This window comes from Mercenaria mercenaria, chromosome 9 (genome assembly GCF_021730395.1).
Source record: "Mercenaria mercenaria strain notata chromosome 9, MADL_Memer_1, whole genome shotgun sequence".
NCBI lineage: Eukaryota > Metazoa > Mollusca > Bivalvia > Venerida > Veneridae > Mercenaria > Mercenaria mercenaria.
The window spans coordinates 36,854,601-36,876,115 of record NC_069369.1 but is presented as its reverse complement, the minus strand read 5'-3'; the positions used below and the strand labels follow the sequence as shown (position 1 = coordinate 36,876,115).

General features: G+C 35.9%; 1 protein-coding gene across 3 annotated transcripts in view; it reads left to right on the top strand.

Annotated features, from left to right (window-relative positions):
• LOC123546140 (F-box/WD repeat-containing protein 1A-like) overlaps nucleotides 1-21,515 on the top strand; it is a 45,624-nt gene that overhangs the window by 3,096 nt on the left and 21,013 nt on the right. For all 3 annotated transcript variants that reach the window (XM_053551218.1, XM_053551219.1, XM_053551217.1), the window contains exons 2-9: nucleotides 10,000-10,231; nucleotides 11,217-11,403; nucleotides 12,040-12,133; nucleotides 13,923-14,060; nucleotides 16,995-17,219; nucleotides 18,482-18,625; nucleotides 19,288-19,517; nucleotides 20,380-20,458. In XM_053551218.1, coding sequence (XP_053407193.1) covers nucleotides 10,000-10,231; nucleotides 11,217-11,403; nucleotides 12,040-12,133; nucleotides 13,923-14,060; nucleotides 16,995-17,219; nucleotides 18,482-18,625; nucleotides 19,288-19,517; nucleotides 20,380-20,458 — 1,329 coding nt within the window. The remainder of the gene's footprint in view (nucleotides 1-9,999; nucleotides 10,232-11,216; nucleotides 11,404-12,039; nucleotides 12,134-13,922; nucleotides 14,061-16,994; nucleotides 17,220-18,481; nucleotides 18,626-19,287; nucleotides 19,518-20,379; nucleotides 20,459-21,515) is intronic.

Sequence of the window (21,515 nt, the reverse complement as noted above, 5' to 3'; positions counted from 1 at the left end):
CCCAAATATTTTCAAAGTCCATTGAGATATTGCTTTCATATTTTGCATACTTGTTTACCATCATGACCCCAGTCTGTAAAAAGGAGGAGGCAACTCTATCAAGCATTTTGACTGAATTATGGCCCCTTTTCGGCTTAGAAAATATGTTAAAGTTTGCATACCACCCCAAATATTTTCAAAGTCCATTGAGATATTGCTTTCATATTTTGCATACTTGTTTACCATCATGACCCCAGTCTACTCTCAAGCATTTTGACTGAATTATGGCCCCTTTTCGACTTAGAATATGTTTATTGTAATGTTAAAGTTTTACTCATTGCTTATATTATACTATCAAGCACTGAGAATAGTTGAGCGCGCTGTCCACTGACAGCTCTTGTTACATGTATCTTTATCTTGGCCAATGATAAATTAAGATAAAAACCTGTTTGAAAAATATTGTAAGTTATTATATGCTAATTAATTACTGTTGAAAATATAAATGTAAAGCGTAGACCTGCACGATATTAAACTTGTCATAAGTATTTGTATTTTTTTTTACATTGAAACCAAACATTTTGCAGCTTTGTGAAGGTGAGCTGCCTCACCTCCCTCATTAAAAAGTTTCAACATTTTAAGAAAGACAAGAACGTATGACAAAATGTGATTGCGGATTTTTAGAGTTGATTAAAACAATTTCACTCGCTTCAGTATGACAAAGGAAATGAAGTTTATGCCTAGTGTACGAGTAAGACTAAGAGAGCCCATTTCCCACAGAATATATATCAACTTTAGATTTTAAACAGTGAAAAAAACACAATCATGACAATGCGTCAGAAAGTCACAAAAATAAAGTTTCCCAGTTTAAAGCTAAGAACTCTATACTTGGAACTTCACAAGATGAAAAAACTATTCCAGATGCTAAGCAAGTCTGCATTTTTAGCTCACCTGAGCACGAAGTGCTCAAAGGTGAGCTTTTGTGATAGCCCTGTGTCCGTCCGTCGTCGTCAACAATTTGACTGTTAACACTCTAGAGGTCACAATTTTGGTCTAATCTTAATGACACTTGGTCAGAATGTTACTCTCAATAAAATCTTGGATGAGTTCGATATTGGGTCATCTGGGGTCAGAAACTAGGTCGCCATGTCAAATCAAAGGAAAAGCTTGTTAACACTCTAGAGGTCACAATTTTGGCCCAATCTTAATGAAACTTGGTCAGAATGTTACCCTCAATAAAATCTTGGACAAGACCGATACTGGGTCATCTGGGGTTAAAAACTAGGTCACAAGGTCAAATCAAAGGAAAAGCTTGTTAACCCTTTACTCCATAGATACTCCTTTTAACGCATCTATCCATTACTCCATAGATACTCCTTTTAACGCATCTGTGCATTACTCCATAGATACTACAAATGGCTCGAGTGGCGAACGACAGCGTGGGCCCTGTAGGTCACAAGGTCAGATCAAACGAAAAGCTAGTTAACACTGTGGAGGCCACATTTATGACCTTATCAGAATGTCAGAATGTTAATCTTGATTATATATAGGTCACGTTCAAATCTGGGTCAGGTGGGGAAAAAAACTAGGTCATTAGGTCAAATCAAAAGAAAAGCTTATGACTGTAACTTTATGAAACTTGGTCAGAATTTAATCTTCATGATCTTTAGGTCAGGTTTGAATCCGGGTCATGTGGGGTCAAAAACTAGGTCACCAGGTCAAAACAAAGGAAAAGCTTGTTAAGACTCTAGAGGCCACATTTATGACTGTATCTTCATGAAACTTAGTCAGAATGTTAATCTTGATGATCTTTAAGTTAAGTTTGAATCTGGGTCATGTGGGGTCAAAAATTAGGTCACCGGGTCAAATCAAAGGAAATTGCTAGTTAACACTTTAGAGGCCACATTTATGACCATATCTTAATGAAACTTAGTCAGAATGTTAATCTTAATGGTCTTTAGGTCAAGAGGTCAGGCAGGAGGTGAGCGATACAAAAACTAACTTACCTGTTTAGAAATGGGCAGTTACATTAAAAAATCTGAGAGGATCACACAGCTTCCTTTAGCCTATGTCTGCTTGGTAAAGCCAAGGGTCTCAACATCAGTGACACTTACATGTAACAAGTAAGGTTAACAAGTTGATGTTAACCAAAACTCTCAATAAGTGGTCTTAAAAACCTGTTGCCATTGTTTTTAAGCGGGATCCCAAAGTCTGAGGAGGACCCCCCAGATTTAAGGCAGGTGGTTGTTTAATACAGGTGGCTACTAAAGTAGGTTCAACTGTATGCCTTATTCAGTATTTAGTCTTTTTCTAATGTGGACCATTTTGCATGGGTTTAATTTAACTGCCCACTTCAGTTGTGCTATTTTTATCGTCAGTTTTTCTTCCTGGTCACTTAGCATCCCAGTGACAGGGTCATCTTTATGACTGGAATTGTGGGTGCTTGATCAGGGTGCAACCTTAACATTTAAGAGCACTTCCCTGTAGGACAACCTTGGCTATAACTTTACTTGCTCGAACCAAAGTCAAGTTGCCCAGATATTACTTTGATGCCTACTAGTTGGTATGCATTGTAAAGCAATGAGAACTGTCAACATTCGTCTAAAATACAGCTCATTTACATAAAAGTATTCATAACAAAGTTAATAAACTTGGCATATTTGCAATATTCTAGACTAATGAAAATTATTTTGAAATTGTTTATGTGTTATTGAGAAATTCTGCAGTGCTGATTATAAATAAAAGATGACCTTGTCATTTGAATTCAAGTGATCCAGAAGAAAAGGTGACGAAAATAGCATAGCAAAAAAGGTCGTCCAAATTACATGCAAATGATTGGCCTAAGTTGCAAAAATGCTAACTATTGAATAAGTCACGCAAATGAGAATTATGTCTCCCCCAGGAGACATATTGTTTTTGCCCTGTCCGTCCGTCCGTCTGTCCGTCCGTCACACTTCATTTCCGAGCAATAACTGGAGAACCATTTGACCTAGAACCTTCAAACTTCATAGGGTTGTAGGGCTGATGGAGTAGACGACCCCTATTGTTTTTGGGGTCACTCCGTCAAAGGTCAAGGTCACAGGGGCCTGAACATTGAAAACCATTTCTGATCAATAACTAGAGAACCACTTGACCCAGAATGTTGAAACTTCATAGGATGATTGGCCATGAAGAGTAGATGACCCCTATTGATTTTGGGGGTCACTCCGTCAAAGGTCAAGGTCACAGGGGCCTGAACATTGAAAACCATTTCCGATCAATAACTAGAGAACCACTTGACCCAGAATGTTGAAACTTCATAGGATGATTGGCCATGAAGAGTAGATGACCATTATTGATTTTGGGGTCACTCCGTAAAAGGTCAAGGTCACAGGGGCCTGAACATTGAAAACCATTTCCGATCAATAATTAGAGAACCACTTGACCCAGAATGTTGAAACTTCATAGGATGATTGATCATGAAGAGTAGATGACCCCTATTGATTTTGGGGTCACTCCGTCAAAGTTTAAGGTCACAGGGGCCTGAACATGGAAAACCATTTCCGATCAATAACTAGAGAACCACTTGACCCAGAATGTTGAAACTTCATTGGATGATTGTACATGCAAAGTAGATGACCCCTATCGATTTTGGGGTCACTCCATTAAAGGTCAAGGTCACAGGGGCCTGAACATTGAAAACCATTTCCGGTCAGTAACTTGAGAACCACTTGACCCAGAATGTTGAAACTTAATAGGATGATTGGTCTTGCAGAGTAGATGACCCCTAATGATTTTGGGGTCACTCTGTGAAAGGTCAAGGTCACAGGGGCCTGAACATTGAAAACCATTTCCAATCAATAACTTGAGAACCTCTCGACGCAGAATGTTGAAACTTCATAGGATGATTGTTCATGCAGAGTAAATGACCCCTATTGTTTTTGGGGTCACTTCGTTAAGGTCAAGGTCACAGAGGCCTGAACATTGATAACCAGTTCTGATCAATAACTTGAGAACCACTTGACCCAGAATGTTGAAACTTCATAGGATGATTGAACATGCAGAGTAGATGACCCCTATTGATTTTGGGGTCAGTCTATTAAAGGTCAAGGTCACAGTGGCCTGTTCATGTAAAATCATTTTTTGGAAATAACTTGAGAACCACTTGACCTACAATGTTGAAACTTAATAGGATGATTGGACATGCAGAGTAGATGACCCCTATTTATTTTGAGGTCACTTGATCAAAGGTCAAGGTCACAGGAGCCTGAACAGTGACTTGAGAACCACTAGGCCAAGAGTGTTGAAATTTAGCGGGATGTCTGGACATGCCAAGTAGATGATCCCTATTGCAGCTAACCATCAGTGTCTCTTTGACTTTCGCTCCTGACCCCTATTGACTTCTTGCCTAAAGGACTTTGCATTGGGGGAGACATGCTCTTTTTTACAAAAGCATTTTCTAGTTAAAATATGTATGAAAAATGTGTTTGTTTTAATAACTTTTAAAAGACAAAAAAAAGTGAAGCTTGACAGAAAGAAATAATATGATTTCCTAAAAATGACCTGTCATGATAAATTCTGACTTTCCTTAGGGCAACAGACTAAGATTTTTTGTTTGCCTGGACTCCGCTTATTCCTGCCTCGGGCAATCAGGCAGTCCTTAACGTCAAGCACTGAATGTGTACAAGGGTATATGCATTCAAGAAGAAAAAAATGAAACAGAAACCCAAGTTTTCCACTGACTCTAACAAAAAAGTTCTATCATGAAGTAATTTGAATAACATTTAATTTTAGTGGCATAGCTGATAATCTTATGACTTAAATAAATTGTCAGCTGACAGAATTTTACTTGCAGAACACTGTTATGATGAATAATGTAACTCATTCAATTTCAGTAGGTCAGAATTATATTATTTTGTTGAACCTTGAACATGTTACGAGTTTCAATGGTGATCTGATAAAAGCTTAATTATCGCTTTTCTTTTATTTTCAATTATTCCTAAGGCCTACAGGGTAGTTGCTGTTTGTTTATTACATATAGCCAGAACATATTGGCCGCTCTTGTCCAACAAGTTTTATTGCTAGTTGTGTTTCTGTTAATAATGGATAATCAATTGCTAATTGTACCCTTAAGATACTGTTGGGATAAGGCCAAGTAAGAACTCGCTAAGTTTCTGATCAACCTTGTAAAATGTATGCTGGTTTATTCTAAAGTGTATTTTTTTACACTGATAAAGTAAGGAATTGGGCCTTGTGGCAAAGCCACTATGTTGGTTTTTCCATGGCACGGCTCATTTATCTGCTACCTCTAATGTGGGGAAGTTGTTGGTTATATGTGGAGAACCATTGAATACAGAATCTAATACGTTTGGCTAGAATAAATGACAGCCCTTGCATTGACCTAAATTAAAATAATTCTGCAAAATTATGTTTAACCATTATAATATTGTCAAACAAATAAAAATTCTATAGGGATTCTTTTAGTTTGTAGACTTCTTCCTAATAAATTGATTCTAATTTCTATAGAAGTACATTGTATGTAAATACGTCTACACATTCACATAATTAGCAAGTTGTTGCCTGTATGCTATTGTTAATTATGCTGTTTTACGTACATGTACATTAAATCTGGTTTTAACATACCATGTATATACACAGACAAATGAACTCGAATTAAATTTTATATTATAAAGTGATTGCAAATTTTTGTCTCCAGTACATTGAGAAAGAAAATATGGTATTACACTTACAACAGAATGGAGATGTTGATATACATTATCTGATTTCCAGAGTACTATAAATACACAGCGCTGGTACTTGCAGATCATTCATGTATGAGTTAGTTTCAAAGAAATTAGCTCTGAATTCTTTGTTCGTAAACACATCTGTTTTTCATATTAACAAATTTTAGTCCCTGCAACTATGTTAATAAAGGAATTTTTGATATCCCAATAAAATTCTGTGAAGTTGATCATGAGAAAGAAAACAGACATTTTTTTATGCCCCCACACATTTATGTTGGGGGCATATAGCAGTCAGTCCGTAAGGTGTGTCCTGAAATCTTGTGTCTCCAAATCCGCCCTCACTATTAGTCTGATTTGATTCAAACTTTCACAGATGAACAAGCTTTATACATGTGTGAATGACCATAAAGGAAGGAATTTTTTCTGTGAATATTTTTGGCACAGTAGGTGAGGGCATTCGTGTCCTATAGACACAATTTGTAGTTTAAAGTAATTTACAGTAACAAAAAAAAGGTTCTTTAATTAAGGCTGATGTTAAAACACAGTTTCTGTATTCATCATACTTAATATATAATCAATTATAGAGAATTCCCACTTGTGTACCTATAATTATGTTAATGCTACTGTTGCTGCCAAACATTGATAGTTAATTTGTACAAATTGATTCCAGTAGTGAGGACCTGATGGTTTAACTGACATATTTGACTGGAGCAGTTTCTGTTTAAGGAATATAAAGTAGGTTTCTGGCAGATAAGTTTAAGTAGCATCTGGAATTCTGGACATATTCATAATATAGAGGGACAGGTTTCATTACCTCTATTAATTCCTGTTCTCCAAAATTATTCTCCATACAGGCTTTGAAAAATGTGTCTAGACTAATTCCTACAATATTGACAGAATTTCAATTTTGTAATTGTGAAAGTCATTTTGGGGCTTCCTAGTTTTACCGCTAGGTGATATATGACCATTTTATGTTTATTACAGGGATCATCCTACAAGGCGATTTGAGCGATATCTTCGCTTTAAAGTTGGGCACTTCGCCTAATTACCGCTTCCAGGGAAAATCCAAATCGCCGAGTTTTTCAGCGAGTTATTATCTGTTTACTTAAAGTTGTAAAACATGATGCATATTCTAGATAAAATTACCGATAAATCCATAGTCAACCCCGCCTACTCGCCTGTCAAACTTCAGTCAATCGTAGCTTTAATATCCCACAGTGTCAGTCAATAATAGTGTAAGCCGCCACCATTTTGAAAATTTTCAATCGGCGTGTAAAATCGGCGAGTTCGATCCTCGGGCGGGGCGTATGTTCTCCGTGACGATTTGATAAAAGATATTGTATCTGAAATCATTCGTCCTCCACCTCTGATAATTCATGTGGGGAAGTTGGCAGTTACTTGCGGAGAACAGGTTTGTACTGGTACAGAATCCAGGAGCACTGGTTAGGTTAACTGCACGCCGTTACATGACTGAAATACTGTTGAAAAACGGCGTTAAACACAAAACAAACAAACAAACATGGACCTTTAGTAGAGGACAGATGACTCACTTTTTCTCTACAAGACAGTGACGACTTCTTCACATGGATCCTGGGTAGAGGATAAATGACTCACCATTTAGGGATCAAACACGTAACCTGAAGATTAATTGCTTAGTGTGCTTGCACTTGGCTAGCCACAAAGAATTTATTATGTAACAGTTCAATTGGGGAAAAGTTGTTTCAATTTGACATACATTTTGATACAATGTATAATTGTTACTCAGATACTTTATCAGCAGTATAAATCAAATTGTAAAAGTTGTTCTGTTTTATACTTTATCTTGAGTTAGATAAAAGTTTATTTTGTGTGCAGAAAGGTTTTCCATTACAAAATGTGAGTCATTTACCCTGTGATATAGTTTCACCTTTCACATGTTGATGTAGTTTTTACCTTTTAAAAGTCTACCAGGTTAGCTAAGTAGGTAGAGTACTAGGCTGTTAACCCGTATCATGCTGGACACGATTGGTTCTGTCTTTGCGACCAGTGCAGATCATGATCAGCATGCATATCTGTGCAGTCTGATCATGATCTTCACTGTTCGCCATTTGGTCAGTATCTTTTTGGTATGCACTCCTTTTAACAGTTAATGGTACTGTCCAAATTGAAAGATGGACAAGTTCATTATAGAAATTTAGCAGGATAAGGGTTAAGCCAGAGGTTGAGATCACTTTGCAAGGCATGTGACCTCTGTGACGATTTTAAGGAGAACAGTTTGTCATTTGTTCACCTCTGAATCATGTTGGGAAGTTGTGAACACATCAGTACTGGTTTCAGAATCCAGGAACTGATGTAAGGCTTTCTGATCACTGTTATAATGCAAAAATACAGTTAAAACACTTGCATTAAGCCCAATACATTCAGCCTTCAAAAACAGAGTTACAATAAATAAACAAATAAAGTGGGATAATTTATTACGTTGTGGAAATAGTTTCATTAATATTGTTACCAGAGATATATTTCTTACATATATACTACATTTATTTGTAACGCTATCTGATATCATTTCTAAAAGATACAATGAACAAAATATATTCACTTTTATTAAATCAGTTTGAATGAAGTATAAATATACTGTTCCCGTTCCCAGTTAGAATGAAAGGAGGCTTTTTTTTACCAGTAGTTTCTGTCTATGTCCTTGACGAGAGAATTGTATGACTGGCAACCCATGGTTTAGTATTCACCATTGTTTGTCTGTTGTGTGTGGAGATGCTGAAGTCTTGTTATGAAAATAGAAAAAAAAAAAGAATGCTCAGTTTGTTTACTTCAGTATGACAATTGGGAAGGGCCAACCCTCTAATGTTGTTAGAAATTGTGGCCTGATCCTTTTGTTTTTAAATATCATTTGTATTATATGTATTATTCTAACACGACACGCATCTAAATAAAAATATAGCAAACAGCCTATATATGAATTTTCGATAAAATATGGTTGGCTGATACATTTTACCACCTACGATTGTAACATAAGAAATTCTACTTCTGTTCCATTACATACGAATTTTTATTCGGCTGTAAACAACATTTCAAAAACATAATTATGATAAAAAGTCGTACTGACTTACGTGCAAGGCCGTAAAACACGTTTTGATCTCTACGAGCGATTTAATTATTACGCATCCTAACTCCTGCCCATATTTTATTAACTGATAAAATATAGGAACAGATTTATTATTTCTTAAATAAAATTCTAAAATTTTGTTTGCCATTTTCAAGCATGTCTTGTAAGTTTATATTGCAGTGTGAAGATAGCAGTAAGATATGATTAAACAAAAAGCCTTGTAGACAGTACTAGACACCCAGTAAATGATGTCTTAATTGAAGAGAAATCTATGAACATTGGCTACTTTACTGCTGTTTAGTATTTTAAAATGACATACTTGGAAACTCTTTAAGCATTTGCTTAATTGAAAATTGCTTTTTTACGTATTTGTATACATGTATGTATATTATCTTCTGTTAGTAGAGAGAGAAAAATTCCAACAAAGACTCGAAGACTTCTTTACTGGACATAAGTCATTTCTTAAAAATGTAGAAATTTATTTTATAGATCTTGCGCTAAATGCCAAAGTTTAAACAGGTGAAGCTTGACTCACCATACCACACAGAGCACAGAGTTTCAATTTATAACCACTGTTTCCAGTTACTGTAACAGTTAATCAGAACTGTGAAGAATTAATAAACACTTTGTAGGTGGTATTGTTATACAGTCATGTACATGTAAGTGCATGAATATTTCATCCTTAAGTTCATTTTGAAGTTAAGTTCATTTTTGCTTCAAGTTAATTTGAAGAAAGCTTGAAGTTTGTACAGTTGTTGAGCGTGAGCTTCCTTGTACATGAAAAATCCATCTTTGGGATTGAATGATCAGGAGGCACGTGGTCGTGACTTGGCATGATCTTAATTCATTAAACTCGTATCCACAAGCTTTAGTAGAAAGAGTTCATTAATTTTTGGATCCTTGGCCTCGATCAAATTTTCATGCCAGCAGTTGTTTGCCTCCTCGAAAACTATTTGCGAATAGACTTTACCTTACATAGAGAAATGTCAGTGACATTAGCATGATTTGCTCAGCCCTGGGGTGGGCCTTTTAGGTGTAAAGTCTGTCTGAGTATGTATTTAGACATCGTTAATTTTGTGCTAGGCACTGAAACTGGAAAGACCTCTGGTTCAAATACTCACTGCAGTTATTGTATTTTCCGTCATTCTTTTTTTAACCATTTTTACAGCGATTGTAAACACTTCTTTTGCTACATTTCAGGCAGAGACAATTGCCCACATAAAACCGGTAGGATCAGTGTCCGAAGAGCAGCCTTCACCGCAGTTTCTCAGAGAACGTGATGGTTGTGTAAAACTGTTTGATCAATGGTCAGAAAATGACCAAGTGTTGTTTCTTGAACATCTATTGTCGCGCATGTGTCATTACCAACATGGACAAATCAATGCATTTCTCAAACCCATGCTTCAGAGGGATTTTATCTCAGCACTTCCAGGTGAGTTTTTAGCTCGACTATTGGAAGAATAGGGGAGCTATCCTACTCGCCCCGGCGTCGAAGTTAGCGTCACACAAATGTTAAAGTTTGCGTACCACCACAAATATTTTCAAAGTCCATTGAGATATTGCTTTCATATTTTGCATACTTGTTTACCATCATGACCCCAGTCTGTAAAAAGTAGGAGGCAACTCTATCAAGCATTTTGACTGAATTATGGCCCCTTTTCAACTTAGAATAAATGTTAAAGTTTGCGTACCATCCCAAATATTTTCAAAGTCCATTGAGATATTGCTTTCATATTTTGCATACTTGTTTACCATCATGACCTCAGTCTGTAAAAAGGAGGAGGCAACTCTATCAAGCATTTTGACTGAATTATGGCCCCTTTTTGACTTACAATATGCTTATTGTAATGTTAAAGTTTTACTCATTGCTTATATTATACTGTCAAGCACTGAGAATAGTTGAGCGCGCTGTCCACTGACAGCTCTTGTTAATAATGGAAAAAGTATGTGCACCGCTGCATTAGTTTATGAGAATTTAATGTGTGGTTTTCACCCAAAAAAATCATGTAATTTTCATTCTGTAACAGTTTACTGCACTAGTAAGCAGTTTTTAACTTAATTGTTGGTGGAAATTTCTGTGATTATAAACCAGTAGAACAAAGACCCTTGGGATTTCTGCGCATTTATCCGAGTATTGATGAACAAGTAATTTGACCATGGCATTGAATTTGTATTCAAAATAGATAACCTATACTTTGCTCTTAATGGAGTTTTCAAGAAAATTTGTTAAGATGGACGGTAACCAGTATGTTGTTTTCAAGTGATTAAATAAGGTTTTTAGAATTACACATATGCCCATTTTTGTTTTCCACCCTAGGCTAGACAGAATATTGATATATATTTAACAAGACTGAACAGAATGTACAGTATTTATGCGGAAAGTTTTATTTCTTTTCTTGCTAACTTGTGTCTTTTAGCCAAAGGATTGGATCACATAGCAGAAAACATCTTATCATATTTGGATGCCAAATCATTATGTTCAGCGGAATTAGTTTGTAAAGAATGGTACCGAGTGATCTCAGATGGAATGCTTTGGAAAAAGCTCATGGAACGCATGGTGCGAACAGATAACCTCTGGCGAGGCCTCGCAGACAGACGAGGCTGGTATGTAAATATCAAATTTTGATAAAGGCTGAAAGTTTAAAAAGGTAATTTATGCCTATGTCCAGGAAGTCATTGCTCCATTTAGAAGATCTTAGCTGGTTTATTGAATTATGCTGAATGTTATCAACGAAATTCAGCTGATGATTAAGGTGTTACTCAACAGTTGTAAGTCTGGTTTGTTGGAACTCACAGGGACAAAATTCTTATTGTATTGTCCACTGGGTTTAAGGACATTTTCTGGAACATACCTGTTAGACTTCAAAAAAAATATCAGCACTTTTCTGTTTAATATTGTAGTTTTTTAGTGAATTATAACCAGAATAACTCGGAATCAATTTCTAAGAGCTGTTCTAAAAATTCTGTATTACCGTCAGCATAATTTACTTTGGAAATAGATCCAAACAATAATATGGACCGAAAGCTTATCGTTAATTGCCAAACTAAAGCTTGTAAGTCGTTCAGTGAATAATATGTCTTAAAAGCTTTAACAAAGAAAAACATTTTGTCTTTAAACATATTTTTTTGATATGACTAGGAGATAATGACAGATCGATTTGTTTGAAAAAATCAAAACTGCAGAGGTTCACTTGATGATATTACGATTTACTTTAATTTTTTTTTATAAATACTTTTCAGGGGACAGTATTTGTTCAAACCCCGTCCAGGAGAGGTACCCAAAGATCACAAATTCTACCGAAGCCTTTATCCACAAATAATACAAGATATAGATGTAAGTTTTGTGTGTAATTTCTTTGTAAAACTATTATAATATTATAGGACTTTGAAATTGGGCTTTGAAATCGATCTAGGCTCTTTATTTTGCTTTGTTGTTTTTTTAAATCGGCCGATTCATGATTTATTAAAATCTCACATGTTTGTGAAAAGTGTAATGTTATTTTCATGCAAGTTTGCACTCAGTTGCTGTACAGTTTTTATGTACATGTTCTGAAATTTACGCCAACGTGGTAGAGTATTATGATTCAGATATCAAGAATAAATCTTAATTTGAACCTCTTGCATCTTGGCTGATCATTAATATCATGATGCAGTGTTACTGCATCACATTTAAATATATAAACTTTACAGTTGTTGAAAAATACTTCATCAGTGGCTCAAGTGCCAAACATCTAAGATTGCCAAGCAAAAAATCGATAGTTGTTCACATTTGGGGAAAACTTTTAAGAGGTTTTGTTCGCCTCTTAAGTGATTCAGCGAGATAATATGTAAAAACTGTGATTTCTGGGAATGTAGTGCAAATTAAAACTCCATGATTAAAAGACCCTGTACAATATTAGAACATTTCTGCTGTACTAGATGTAAAGTGCAATATTGATCAAAATAAAATTCCATCAAGTCAGTTACATTTTACCTGGAGGGATATATTGTACTTTCTATAAGATTTCTCTTGCACGTTTATTTAGATGCTTGTAATTGGTTGATTAGGTCACCTTTGTTTCTAGTCACAGCCACACTTAAGGGGTCATATGGCAACTTTCTATCTTTACCCGATATGCTTCTCCTGACATTTTATTTAGACACAATTGCACCGTGGTAGGACCAGCAACCTTTCCAGGGTTTGAATTGAAACTTGCATACTTGCAAAATGCAAGTGGAAACTTCAGGATGCAAGTCAACATATCAAAGACTAGCATTTTTTTTGTGAGTGAAAATTTTGTGCTGAATTATCCACATCTTTGACTGGTGATCACTATCACTGTTCTTCAAATCAAAGTCACTTAACCGTTGGCTCGCTAAATTTCTAAAATGGACTGGTCCATCATTCAATTTAGTCAGTACCATTTATTACTCAAAGGGGTGTTCACTGAAAATTTACTGATGGAATAGCTAACAGTGCAGACCATGATCAACCTTTGTCGCAAAGGCAGAATCACTTGCCGCCAGCAGGCTAAAGGTTAAATGTATTTTGTCTGTTTTCCAATTAGTTGATGTTATTAACAATGTTCAGTTTGATTCATGCCTTGATACGTGACAAGTACCCGCAGCAATATAAATGACGTTTATTGCATGTACTGAGTTTTTTTTTGTACTAACTATTTATGTTAGTGCAAATACAAGTTGCTAGAGTTTTGAACTTGGATTTTTTGTTTCTCTAAACTTAGCAAGATAGGTGTTGTAGATAAAAAATTCTATTTGCGTAAAAAAAACAATGCTAGTGAAAAATCTGACAAAATTGAACCATGCTGCCCCAAGCCGTGTGGATGGCTTTACATGAAAACTACTCATATGCAGGCTTCGAACCAACACAGATGCAAAGTCAGTGGTGTTTAATACCATGTGGTGACAAAATCAATCCTTATGTCATACTGGTAGTATCCGACATAATAGTTTATTATTGAGGAATGTGTGCGAGATAAAAATATGGAAAGTAGCTGTAGTAAGAGGTCAGAATGATATTCTTAGGCTTTTTGTTTTAGCTGTACAGTTTTGAAACCTCTACATTTTATTCAGATAATTTATGTTTTCATTATTACCTACAACTTTCCTATTTCATGTTTCAGAGAATAGAAACAAATTGGCGGACAGGTAGACACACGTTACAACGTATTCACTGTCGAAGTGAAACAAGTAAAGGTGTATATTGTCTACAGTATGATGATCTTCGAATAGTAAGTGGGCTCAGAGATAACACAATAAAGGTAAGGAAAATAAAAATCTGAAAAGTTCAGAAAATGAGGTATCTTTGAAAAAATAGCTTTCAGTCTAGCAAAATCAATATGGAAATTTTAATATATGCAAAGTGCAGCTTTGTTGATATGTTTCTTGTAGGGTTATGGATATTTAAAAACTAAAATTTCTTCAAAAGTCTAGACCAAGCATTGATAACTGTTCGAAACACAATTTACAGAATATGGAGTTTTGGTCATACTCATTGACTTTAAGACAGTATTTGTCATATAACACTGTCAGGTAGCTGATACAATATATTGTCAGCAGAACTGTCAATTTTTTAGCCCACCATCATCAGATGGTGGGCTATTCAAATCACTCTGCGTCCGTGGTCCGTCGTCCTTCCGTCCGTCCGTCCGTCCGTCCGTCCGTCATTCCGTCCGTCCTTCCGTTAACAATTTCTCGTTATTGCATCTCCTCAGAAACTACCAGGGGGATTTTGACCAAACTTTGTCAGAATGATGTATTGGTACCCTAGTTGTGTCCCCCTGAAAATCAGACTGGTTCAACAATTTTTGAATGAGTTATGGCCCTTTGTTTATTTCTATAATTTACATAGATTTATATAGGGAAAAACTTTGAAAATATTCTTGTCCAAAACCACAGAGCCTAGGGCTTTGATATTTGGTATGAAGCATCATCTAGTGGTCCTCTACCAAGATGATTCAAATTTTTTCCCTTGGGTCTAATATGGCCCCGCCCCGGGGGTCACATGGTTTATATAGACTTGTATAGGGAAAATCTTTGAAAAACCTCTTGTTCAAAACCACAGGGCCTAGGGCTTTGATATTTTGTTTGTGATATCATTAAGTGGTCTTCTGCTAAGATTGTTCAAATTATCCCCCTAGGGTCAAATATGACCCCGCCCCGGGGGTCACATGGTTTACATAGACTTATATAGGGAAAAACTTTGAAAATTTTCTGGTCCAAACCACAAAGACTAGGGCTTTGGCATTTTTAATGTAGTGGTTCTCTACCAAGTTTGTTCAAATTATCCCCTTAGGGTCAAATATGGCCCCACCCTGGGGGTCACATGGTTCATATAGACTTGTATAGGGAAAAGCTTTTAAAATCTTCTTGTCAATAACCTACAACATTCAGATTTGGACCACATGTATGGTTTTGAGTGGCAAGATGAACCTTGACATGAGTTGACCTTGATTTTGACCTAGTGACCTACTTTCACATTTCTGTAGCTACAGCCTTCAAATTTGGACCACGTGCATAGTTTTGTGCACTGAAAAAAACTTTGACATTGACATTGACCTAGTGACCTACTTTCACATTTTTGAAGGTACAGGCTTCAAATTTGGACCACATGCATAGTTTCATGTTCTGAAATGAAATTTGACCTTGATTTTGACCTAGTGACCTACTTTCACATTTCTCAAGCTACAGCCTTCAAATTTGGACCACATGCATAGTTTTGTATACCGAAACAAACATTGACCTTTACATTGACCTAGTGACCTACTTTCACATTTTTGAAGGTACAGGCTTCAAATTTGGACCACATGCATAGTTCTGTGTTCCGAAATAAAATTTGACCTTGATTTTGACCTAGTGACCTACTTTAACATTTCTCAAGCTACAGCCTTCAAATTTGGACAACTTGCATAGTTTTGTGTACCGAAATGAACTTTGACCTTAAGATTGACCTAGTGACCTACTTTCACATTTCTGTAGCTACAGGCTTCAAATTTAGACCACATGCATAGGATTGTGTAACGAAACAAACTTTGACCTTGACATTGACCTACTTTCACATTTTTGAAGGTACAGGCTTTAAATTTGGACCACATGCATAGATTTGTGTTCTGAAGTGTAATTTGACCTTGATTTTGACCTAGTGACCTACTTCCAAATTTCTCAAGCTACAGCCTTCAAATTTGGACAACTTGCATAGTTTTGTGTACCGAAATGAACTTTGACCTTAAGATTGACCTAGTGACCTACTTTCACATTTCTGTAGCTACAGGCTTCAAATTTAGACCACATGCATAGGATTGTGTAACGAAACAAACTTTGACCTTGACATTGACCTACTTTCACATTTTTGAAGGTACAGGCTTTAAATTTGGACCACATGCATAGATTTGTGTTCTGAAGTGTAATTTGACCTTGATTTTGACCTAGTGACCTACTTCCAAATTTCTCAAACTACAGCCTTCAAACTTGTTGCACATGCAAAGTTTTGTGTACAAAGAACTTTGTCCTTGAAATTGATCTAGTGACCTACTTTCACATTACTCCGGTTACAGCTTTCGAATTTGGACCATTGCACAGTGTTGTGTACGGAAATGAAATTTGACCTTGAGCTAGTCAGTAAGTCTTGAAATTTGGAACACTCAAAAATGGCACATTGGTGGGCGCCAAGATCACTCTGTGATCTCTTGTTGAAAATTGAAAGTTAATTGGTATATCTACAAATTCCATTGTTTTATTTTAGAAACTTTTTTTCCTTGGGAAAGTTATTTTTAGGGTCATTTTTTGGTGGGAGTGGTGGCATAGGGGAACTAACAGGGGAAGGAACTTATTTTGATTTGGAGAGTTATTGTTTGGGTCTTTTTGAAGGGGGTTTGAAACTTTCAGGGGAAGGAAAATTATTTTGATTTTGAGTAATATGGAGGGAGAGGGGGTAGCGAACTAACATTGGAAGGAAACTTACTTTGATTGGGGTGGGGAGAAACTAACAGAAGAAAACTGTTTTTATTGCTGTTTTTAAGGAAAAAGCAGTTTTATTGCTACAAAGTCTAAATAAGTGATTTCTGATCATTTACTGAAAATAAAAGCCTAAGTAGAATTAGTTGATTGGCACATCATAAGTTTATGTGCTAAGTGATTAATTGATGTTTACAGTACTTTAACATAACAATTTCACATTACAACTGTATGGTTTGCAGATATGGGATAGAAACACATTAGAATGCATGCAAGTATTGACAGGGCACACCGGTTCAGTACTTTGCCTGCAGTACGATAATAACATCATCATCTCGGGGTCAAGCGACTCGACTGTGCGTGTGTGGGACGTGCGCACGGGAGAAATGCTAAACACACTCATCCACCATTGTGAAGCTGTGCTTCATCTTAGATTCTGTGATGGTATCATGGTTACTTGTTCGAAGGTAAGAAACATAAGAAATAGTTACGTTTTAGTTGGTCTGGGACTCCGTTACAAAAAAGTTGAGGAACAGTAACTGCGTAAATAATAAAATCTCTTTATAAAGTTACTTTGCAAGTTTGTTTTTTCTGATTTCTGAATTTATGAGTGGTTCTATCATAGGGCATCTTTAATGAAGCTGAGAAGGCATTGTCTGCATCTATTTTTAGCTCATCTGATTTTTTGAAAAAAAATGATGAGTTATTGTCATCACTTCAGCGGTTGTCGGCGTCGGCGTTGCCTGGTTAAGTTTTATGTTTAGGTCAGCTTTTCTCCTAAACTATCAAAGCTATTGCTTTGAAACTTGGACTACTTGTTCACAATCATAAGCTGACCCTGTATAGCAAGAAACATAACTCCATCTTGCTTTTTGCAAGATTTATGGCCCCTTTTGTACTTAGAAAATATCAGATTTCTTGGTTAAGTTTTATGTTTAGGTCAACTTTTCTCCTAAACTATCAAAGCTATTGCTTTGAAACTTGGAATACTTGTTCACCATCATAAGCAGACCCTGTACATCAAGAAACATAACTCCATTTTGCTTTTTGCAAGAATTATTGCCCCTTTTGGACTTAGAAAATCAGTTTTCTTGGTTAAGTTTTATGTTAAGGTCAGCTTTTATCCTAAACTATCAAAGCTATTGCTTTAAAACTTGCAACTCTTGTTCACCATCATAAGCTGACCCTGTACAGCAAGAAACATAACTCCGTCCTGCTTTTTGCAAGGTTTATGGCCCCTTTTTGACTTAGAAAATATCAGATTTCGTGGTTAAGTTTTATGTGTAGGTCAACTTTTTCTCTTAAACTATCAAAGCTATTGCTTTGAAACTTGCAACACTTGTTCACCATCATAAGCTGACCCTGAACAGCAAGCAACATAACTCCATCCTGCTTTTTGCAATAATTATTGCCCCTTTTGGACTTAGAAAATCATTTTCTTGGTTGAGTATTATGTTTAAGTCAACTTTTCTCATAAACTATCAAAGCTATTGCTTTAAAACTTGCAAAAGTTTTTCACCATCATAAGTGGACACTGTACATCAAGAAACATAACTCTATCCTGCTTTTTGCAAAAATGATGGCCCTTTTCAGACTTAGAAAATCATGGGTAGGACAATATTTCTATTATACAAAAAAAATCAGATGAGCGTCAGCACCCGCAAGGCGGTGCTCTTGTTGTCTTTTCTTACTATAAAAGATGTTGACACCGATGGTTTTGTTTCAATAGGATCGTTCAATAGCAGTATGGGACATGCAATCTCCAACAGAAATCAACCTACGTCGAGTTTTGGTCGGCCATAGAGCAGCTGTAAACGTTGTAGATTTTGATGATAAATATATCGTATCAGCATCAGGTGATAGGACTATCAAGGTACGATTTTCAATAATAATAAATTACCTTTTTTTGCGATTCTTAAAATGAATTTTGTTACATGCAATGTTTGTTTTATATCCGTTTAACTCACATTTTGAAATTAGCAATCAGATTTCCTGGATTCTGACTGACTGGTTCAAGTCGGTCAACTTCACCACATGGATCAAACACTCTCAGGGTTTCATGAAGGGATGAGAGTTGGAGGCTTTTCCCCAGTATTAGTGGTCTGAAGCCCCAGCTACTTTTCCTATATCAATAGTTTTAAATAGGACGGCCCCTAAACCCCCTCATACTTTACAACCTCTACTTACTGTAATTAATGAAACCCTTGCACTATTTGCGGATTAGCCAAATTATTGCTTCATTTAAAACATGGCTGCCAGTAGGCTTGGTCACTTTTCTCTATCAGTAAAAACTTGGTCGTTTAAAAATTCTTATGGTCAGAAACTGCTGGCCAAATTAGGTCCTCATTTGCTTGGAATACTAGGCCATTTTGAAAAGTGGTGCTGCACAATTGATTTGCTGAAATTAGACCCTATATTTGAAACATGTCCTGCAGGAACTTGTGTTGATTTGAATTCTTAAATCCTATGTAGTGTTTAATATAATTCTTTATTTCTAAACGTATTGTTCTCATTCTTTATTTTTTCTTCGATCAGGTTTGGAGTACATCAACGTGTGAGTTTGTACGGACATTGAATGGTCACAAACGTGGAATAGCTTGTTTACAATATAGAGACAGATTAGTTGTGAGTGGAAGCTCAGATAATACTATAAGACTGTGGGATATTGAATGTGGGGCGTGTTTACGAGTGCTAGAAGGTCATGAAGAATTGGTTAGGTGTATTCGCTTTGATAATAGAAGAATCGTGAGTGGGGCCTATGATGGGTAAGTCGTTTGCTCTCATAAAGTTGCTCTACGGTTTATGGCTTTTGCTTGAATAGAGTCTAAGTGAAGTAATTTATATGTTAATTGATTCACTTTAAGGTAACTTGGGTTATTACAAGATAAAGTGTTAATGTAACAAGAATTATGGGGTGTCTGTGTGTCACCTTGCCATTTGCCATCTGAGATATCTGATAAAATTTCATCATGATGCAAACCACTATCATGTAGCTCTTCACATCAGGATATTTTCTTACATAGAATAATGATTGTATTACATTTGCACTGAAATTAGATTGCAAGAAACTTGAGCCAGTGTGACCCCTGGGTGTCTATTTAATAAAGTACATACTAATTCTTCATGTGAAACAATGGCTGCTTATGCTGTAATAATAGTAAAAATATTATGTGGTCGGCACTATCTGTTCAACCTGACTTTCAAAATATTTGATTTACAGTGAATATGGGCACAGCCTTAGCTGAAAATATGCATTTAACCTTTGCTGAAAAGTTCAGTTCGAATCAGACCAAAGGTCCTAACACTTGGTTGATGAATTGACCACGTTTTAAGTGCAAGATTGATCTTAATCTTTACATTGGCGTATAATGCTTATTTTTGCTACCAATATATGTATGTTACATGTGATATATATAATATTATGTATCTGATACATTTTGTAAAGAGTATCAAACTTATTTTGACCTTCATATCAGCTTTAACAAAAATAAATTTTGCATAATTCAGTCGTTTATAATATTCAATATTCAAAGTAGAAAGTGGTCTCTTATGATGCATTTTCTATCTTTAGTTCTAAATAATTGGTAAATGAACGGTTTCACTGATTTAACTGATATACAATTGTAGAAAGATAAAGGTATGGGACCTAGCAGCAGCGTTGGATCCTAGAGCTCCAGCAGGCACATTGTGTATCAAGACCCTTGTGGTGAGTATGTCCACTTCTGATTGGAAACCACTTGTCTTGTGAATATTGTCAGGGTAATAGTTGGGCCATAAAAAAATACACGTGTTTAGGGTTTCTTGACCAGACTATTATGAGAGGTAGGTAGGCAGTTTTTCATCTTCAATTTGGTTTTCTTAAAAAGTGATATAAGTGTGAACATTGGTGTCCTTCAGGTAACCCTAAACACAGGTACTTTTTTCCTGGCTTCAAAGACAATTGTCATTATCCGTTTCTTCATTTTCAACAGACACCAAAGCAAATAATCAGTTAATGATTGTTTCGAAAAGTTTTGAAATAATAAAAATTGTCTTTTTAAGTTCTTCTTGTTAGTAAGGATTATATTTTATTAATGCATTCAGTTTTTGATGTTTTACTTGAAATTAAATTATGTCAGGAACTTGTTGAGGAAATATAAATTATTTTACATGGTATGTTAATAGAGGTTGAGATTTCATTACATTGTTATTGCAAGGTCTGCTTAAAGGTTTATAGTAGAGTTATCTAGTTTTTCCTTGTGTTTATGCAATAATCAAAGCCTTTGCATGGTTTAACAACTGATATACCATGGTTGAGTTGAGAAGTGTAGGTATTTGCTTTGGTGGTTAAATTTCCAAGCATCTGAACAATGAACTGTGGTATGTGTATCAGACAATAAAAAGCAAGAAAGCCTCGAATATTTTCATTCTGAGATGCGTTTATTGACATTTGGCACATGGTATTGAACCTGTTGTTATGCGAAAAAGTTTCACATGATAAACAATGTTTGATTTCCTTCATTTTTAGCTCATCTGATTTTTTGAAAAAAAATGATGAGTTATTGTCATCACTTGAGCGGTTGTCGGCGTCGGCGTCGGCGTCGGCGTCTGCGTCGGCGTTGCCTGGTTAAGTTTTATGTTTAGGTCAGCTTTTCTCCTAAACTATCAAAGCTATTGCTTTGAAACTTGGAATACTTGTTCACCATCATAAGCTGACCCTGTATAGCAAGAAACATAACTCCATCTTGCTTTTTGCAAGATTTATGGCCCCTTTTGTACTTAGA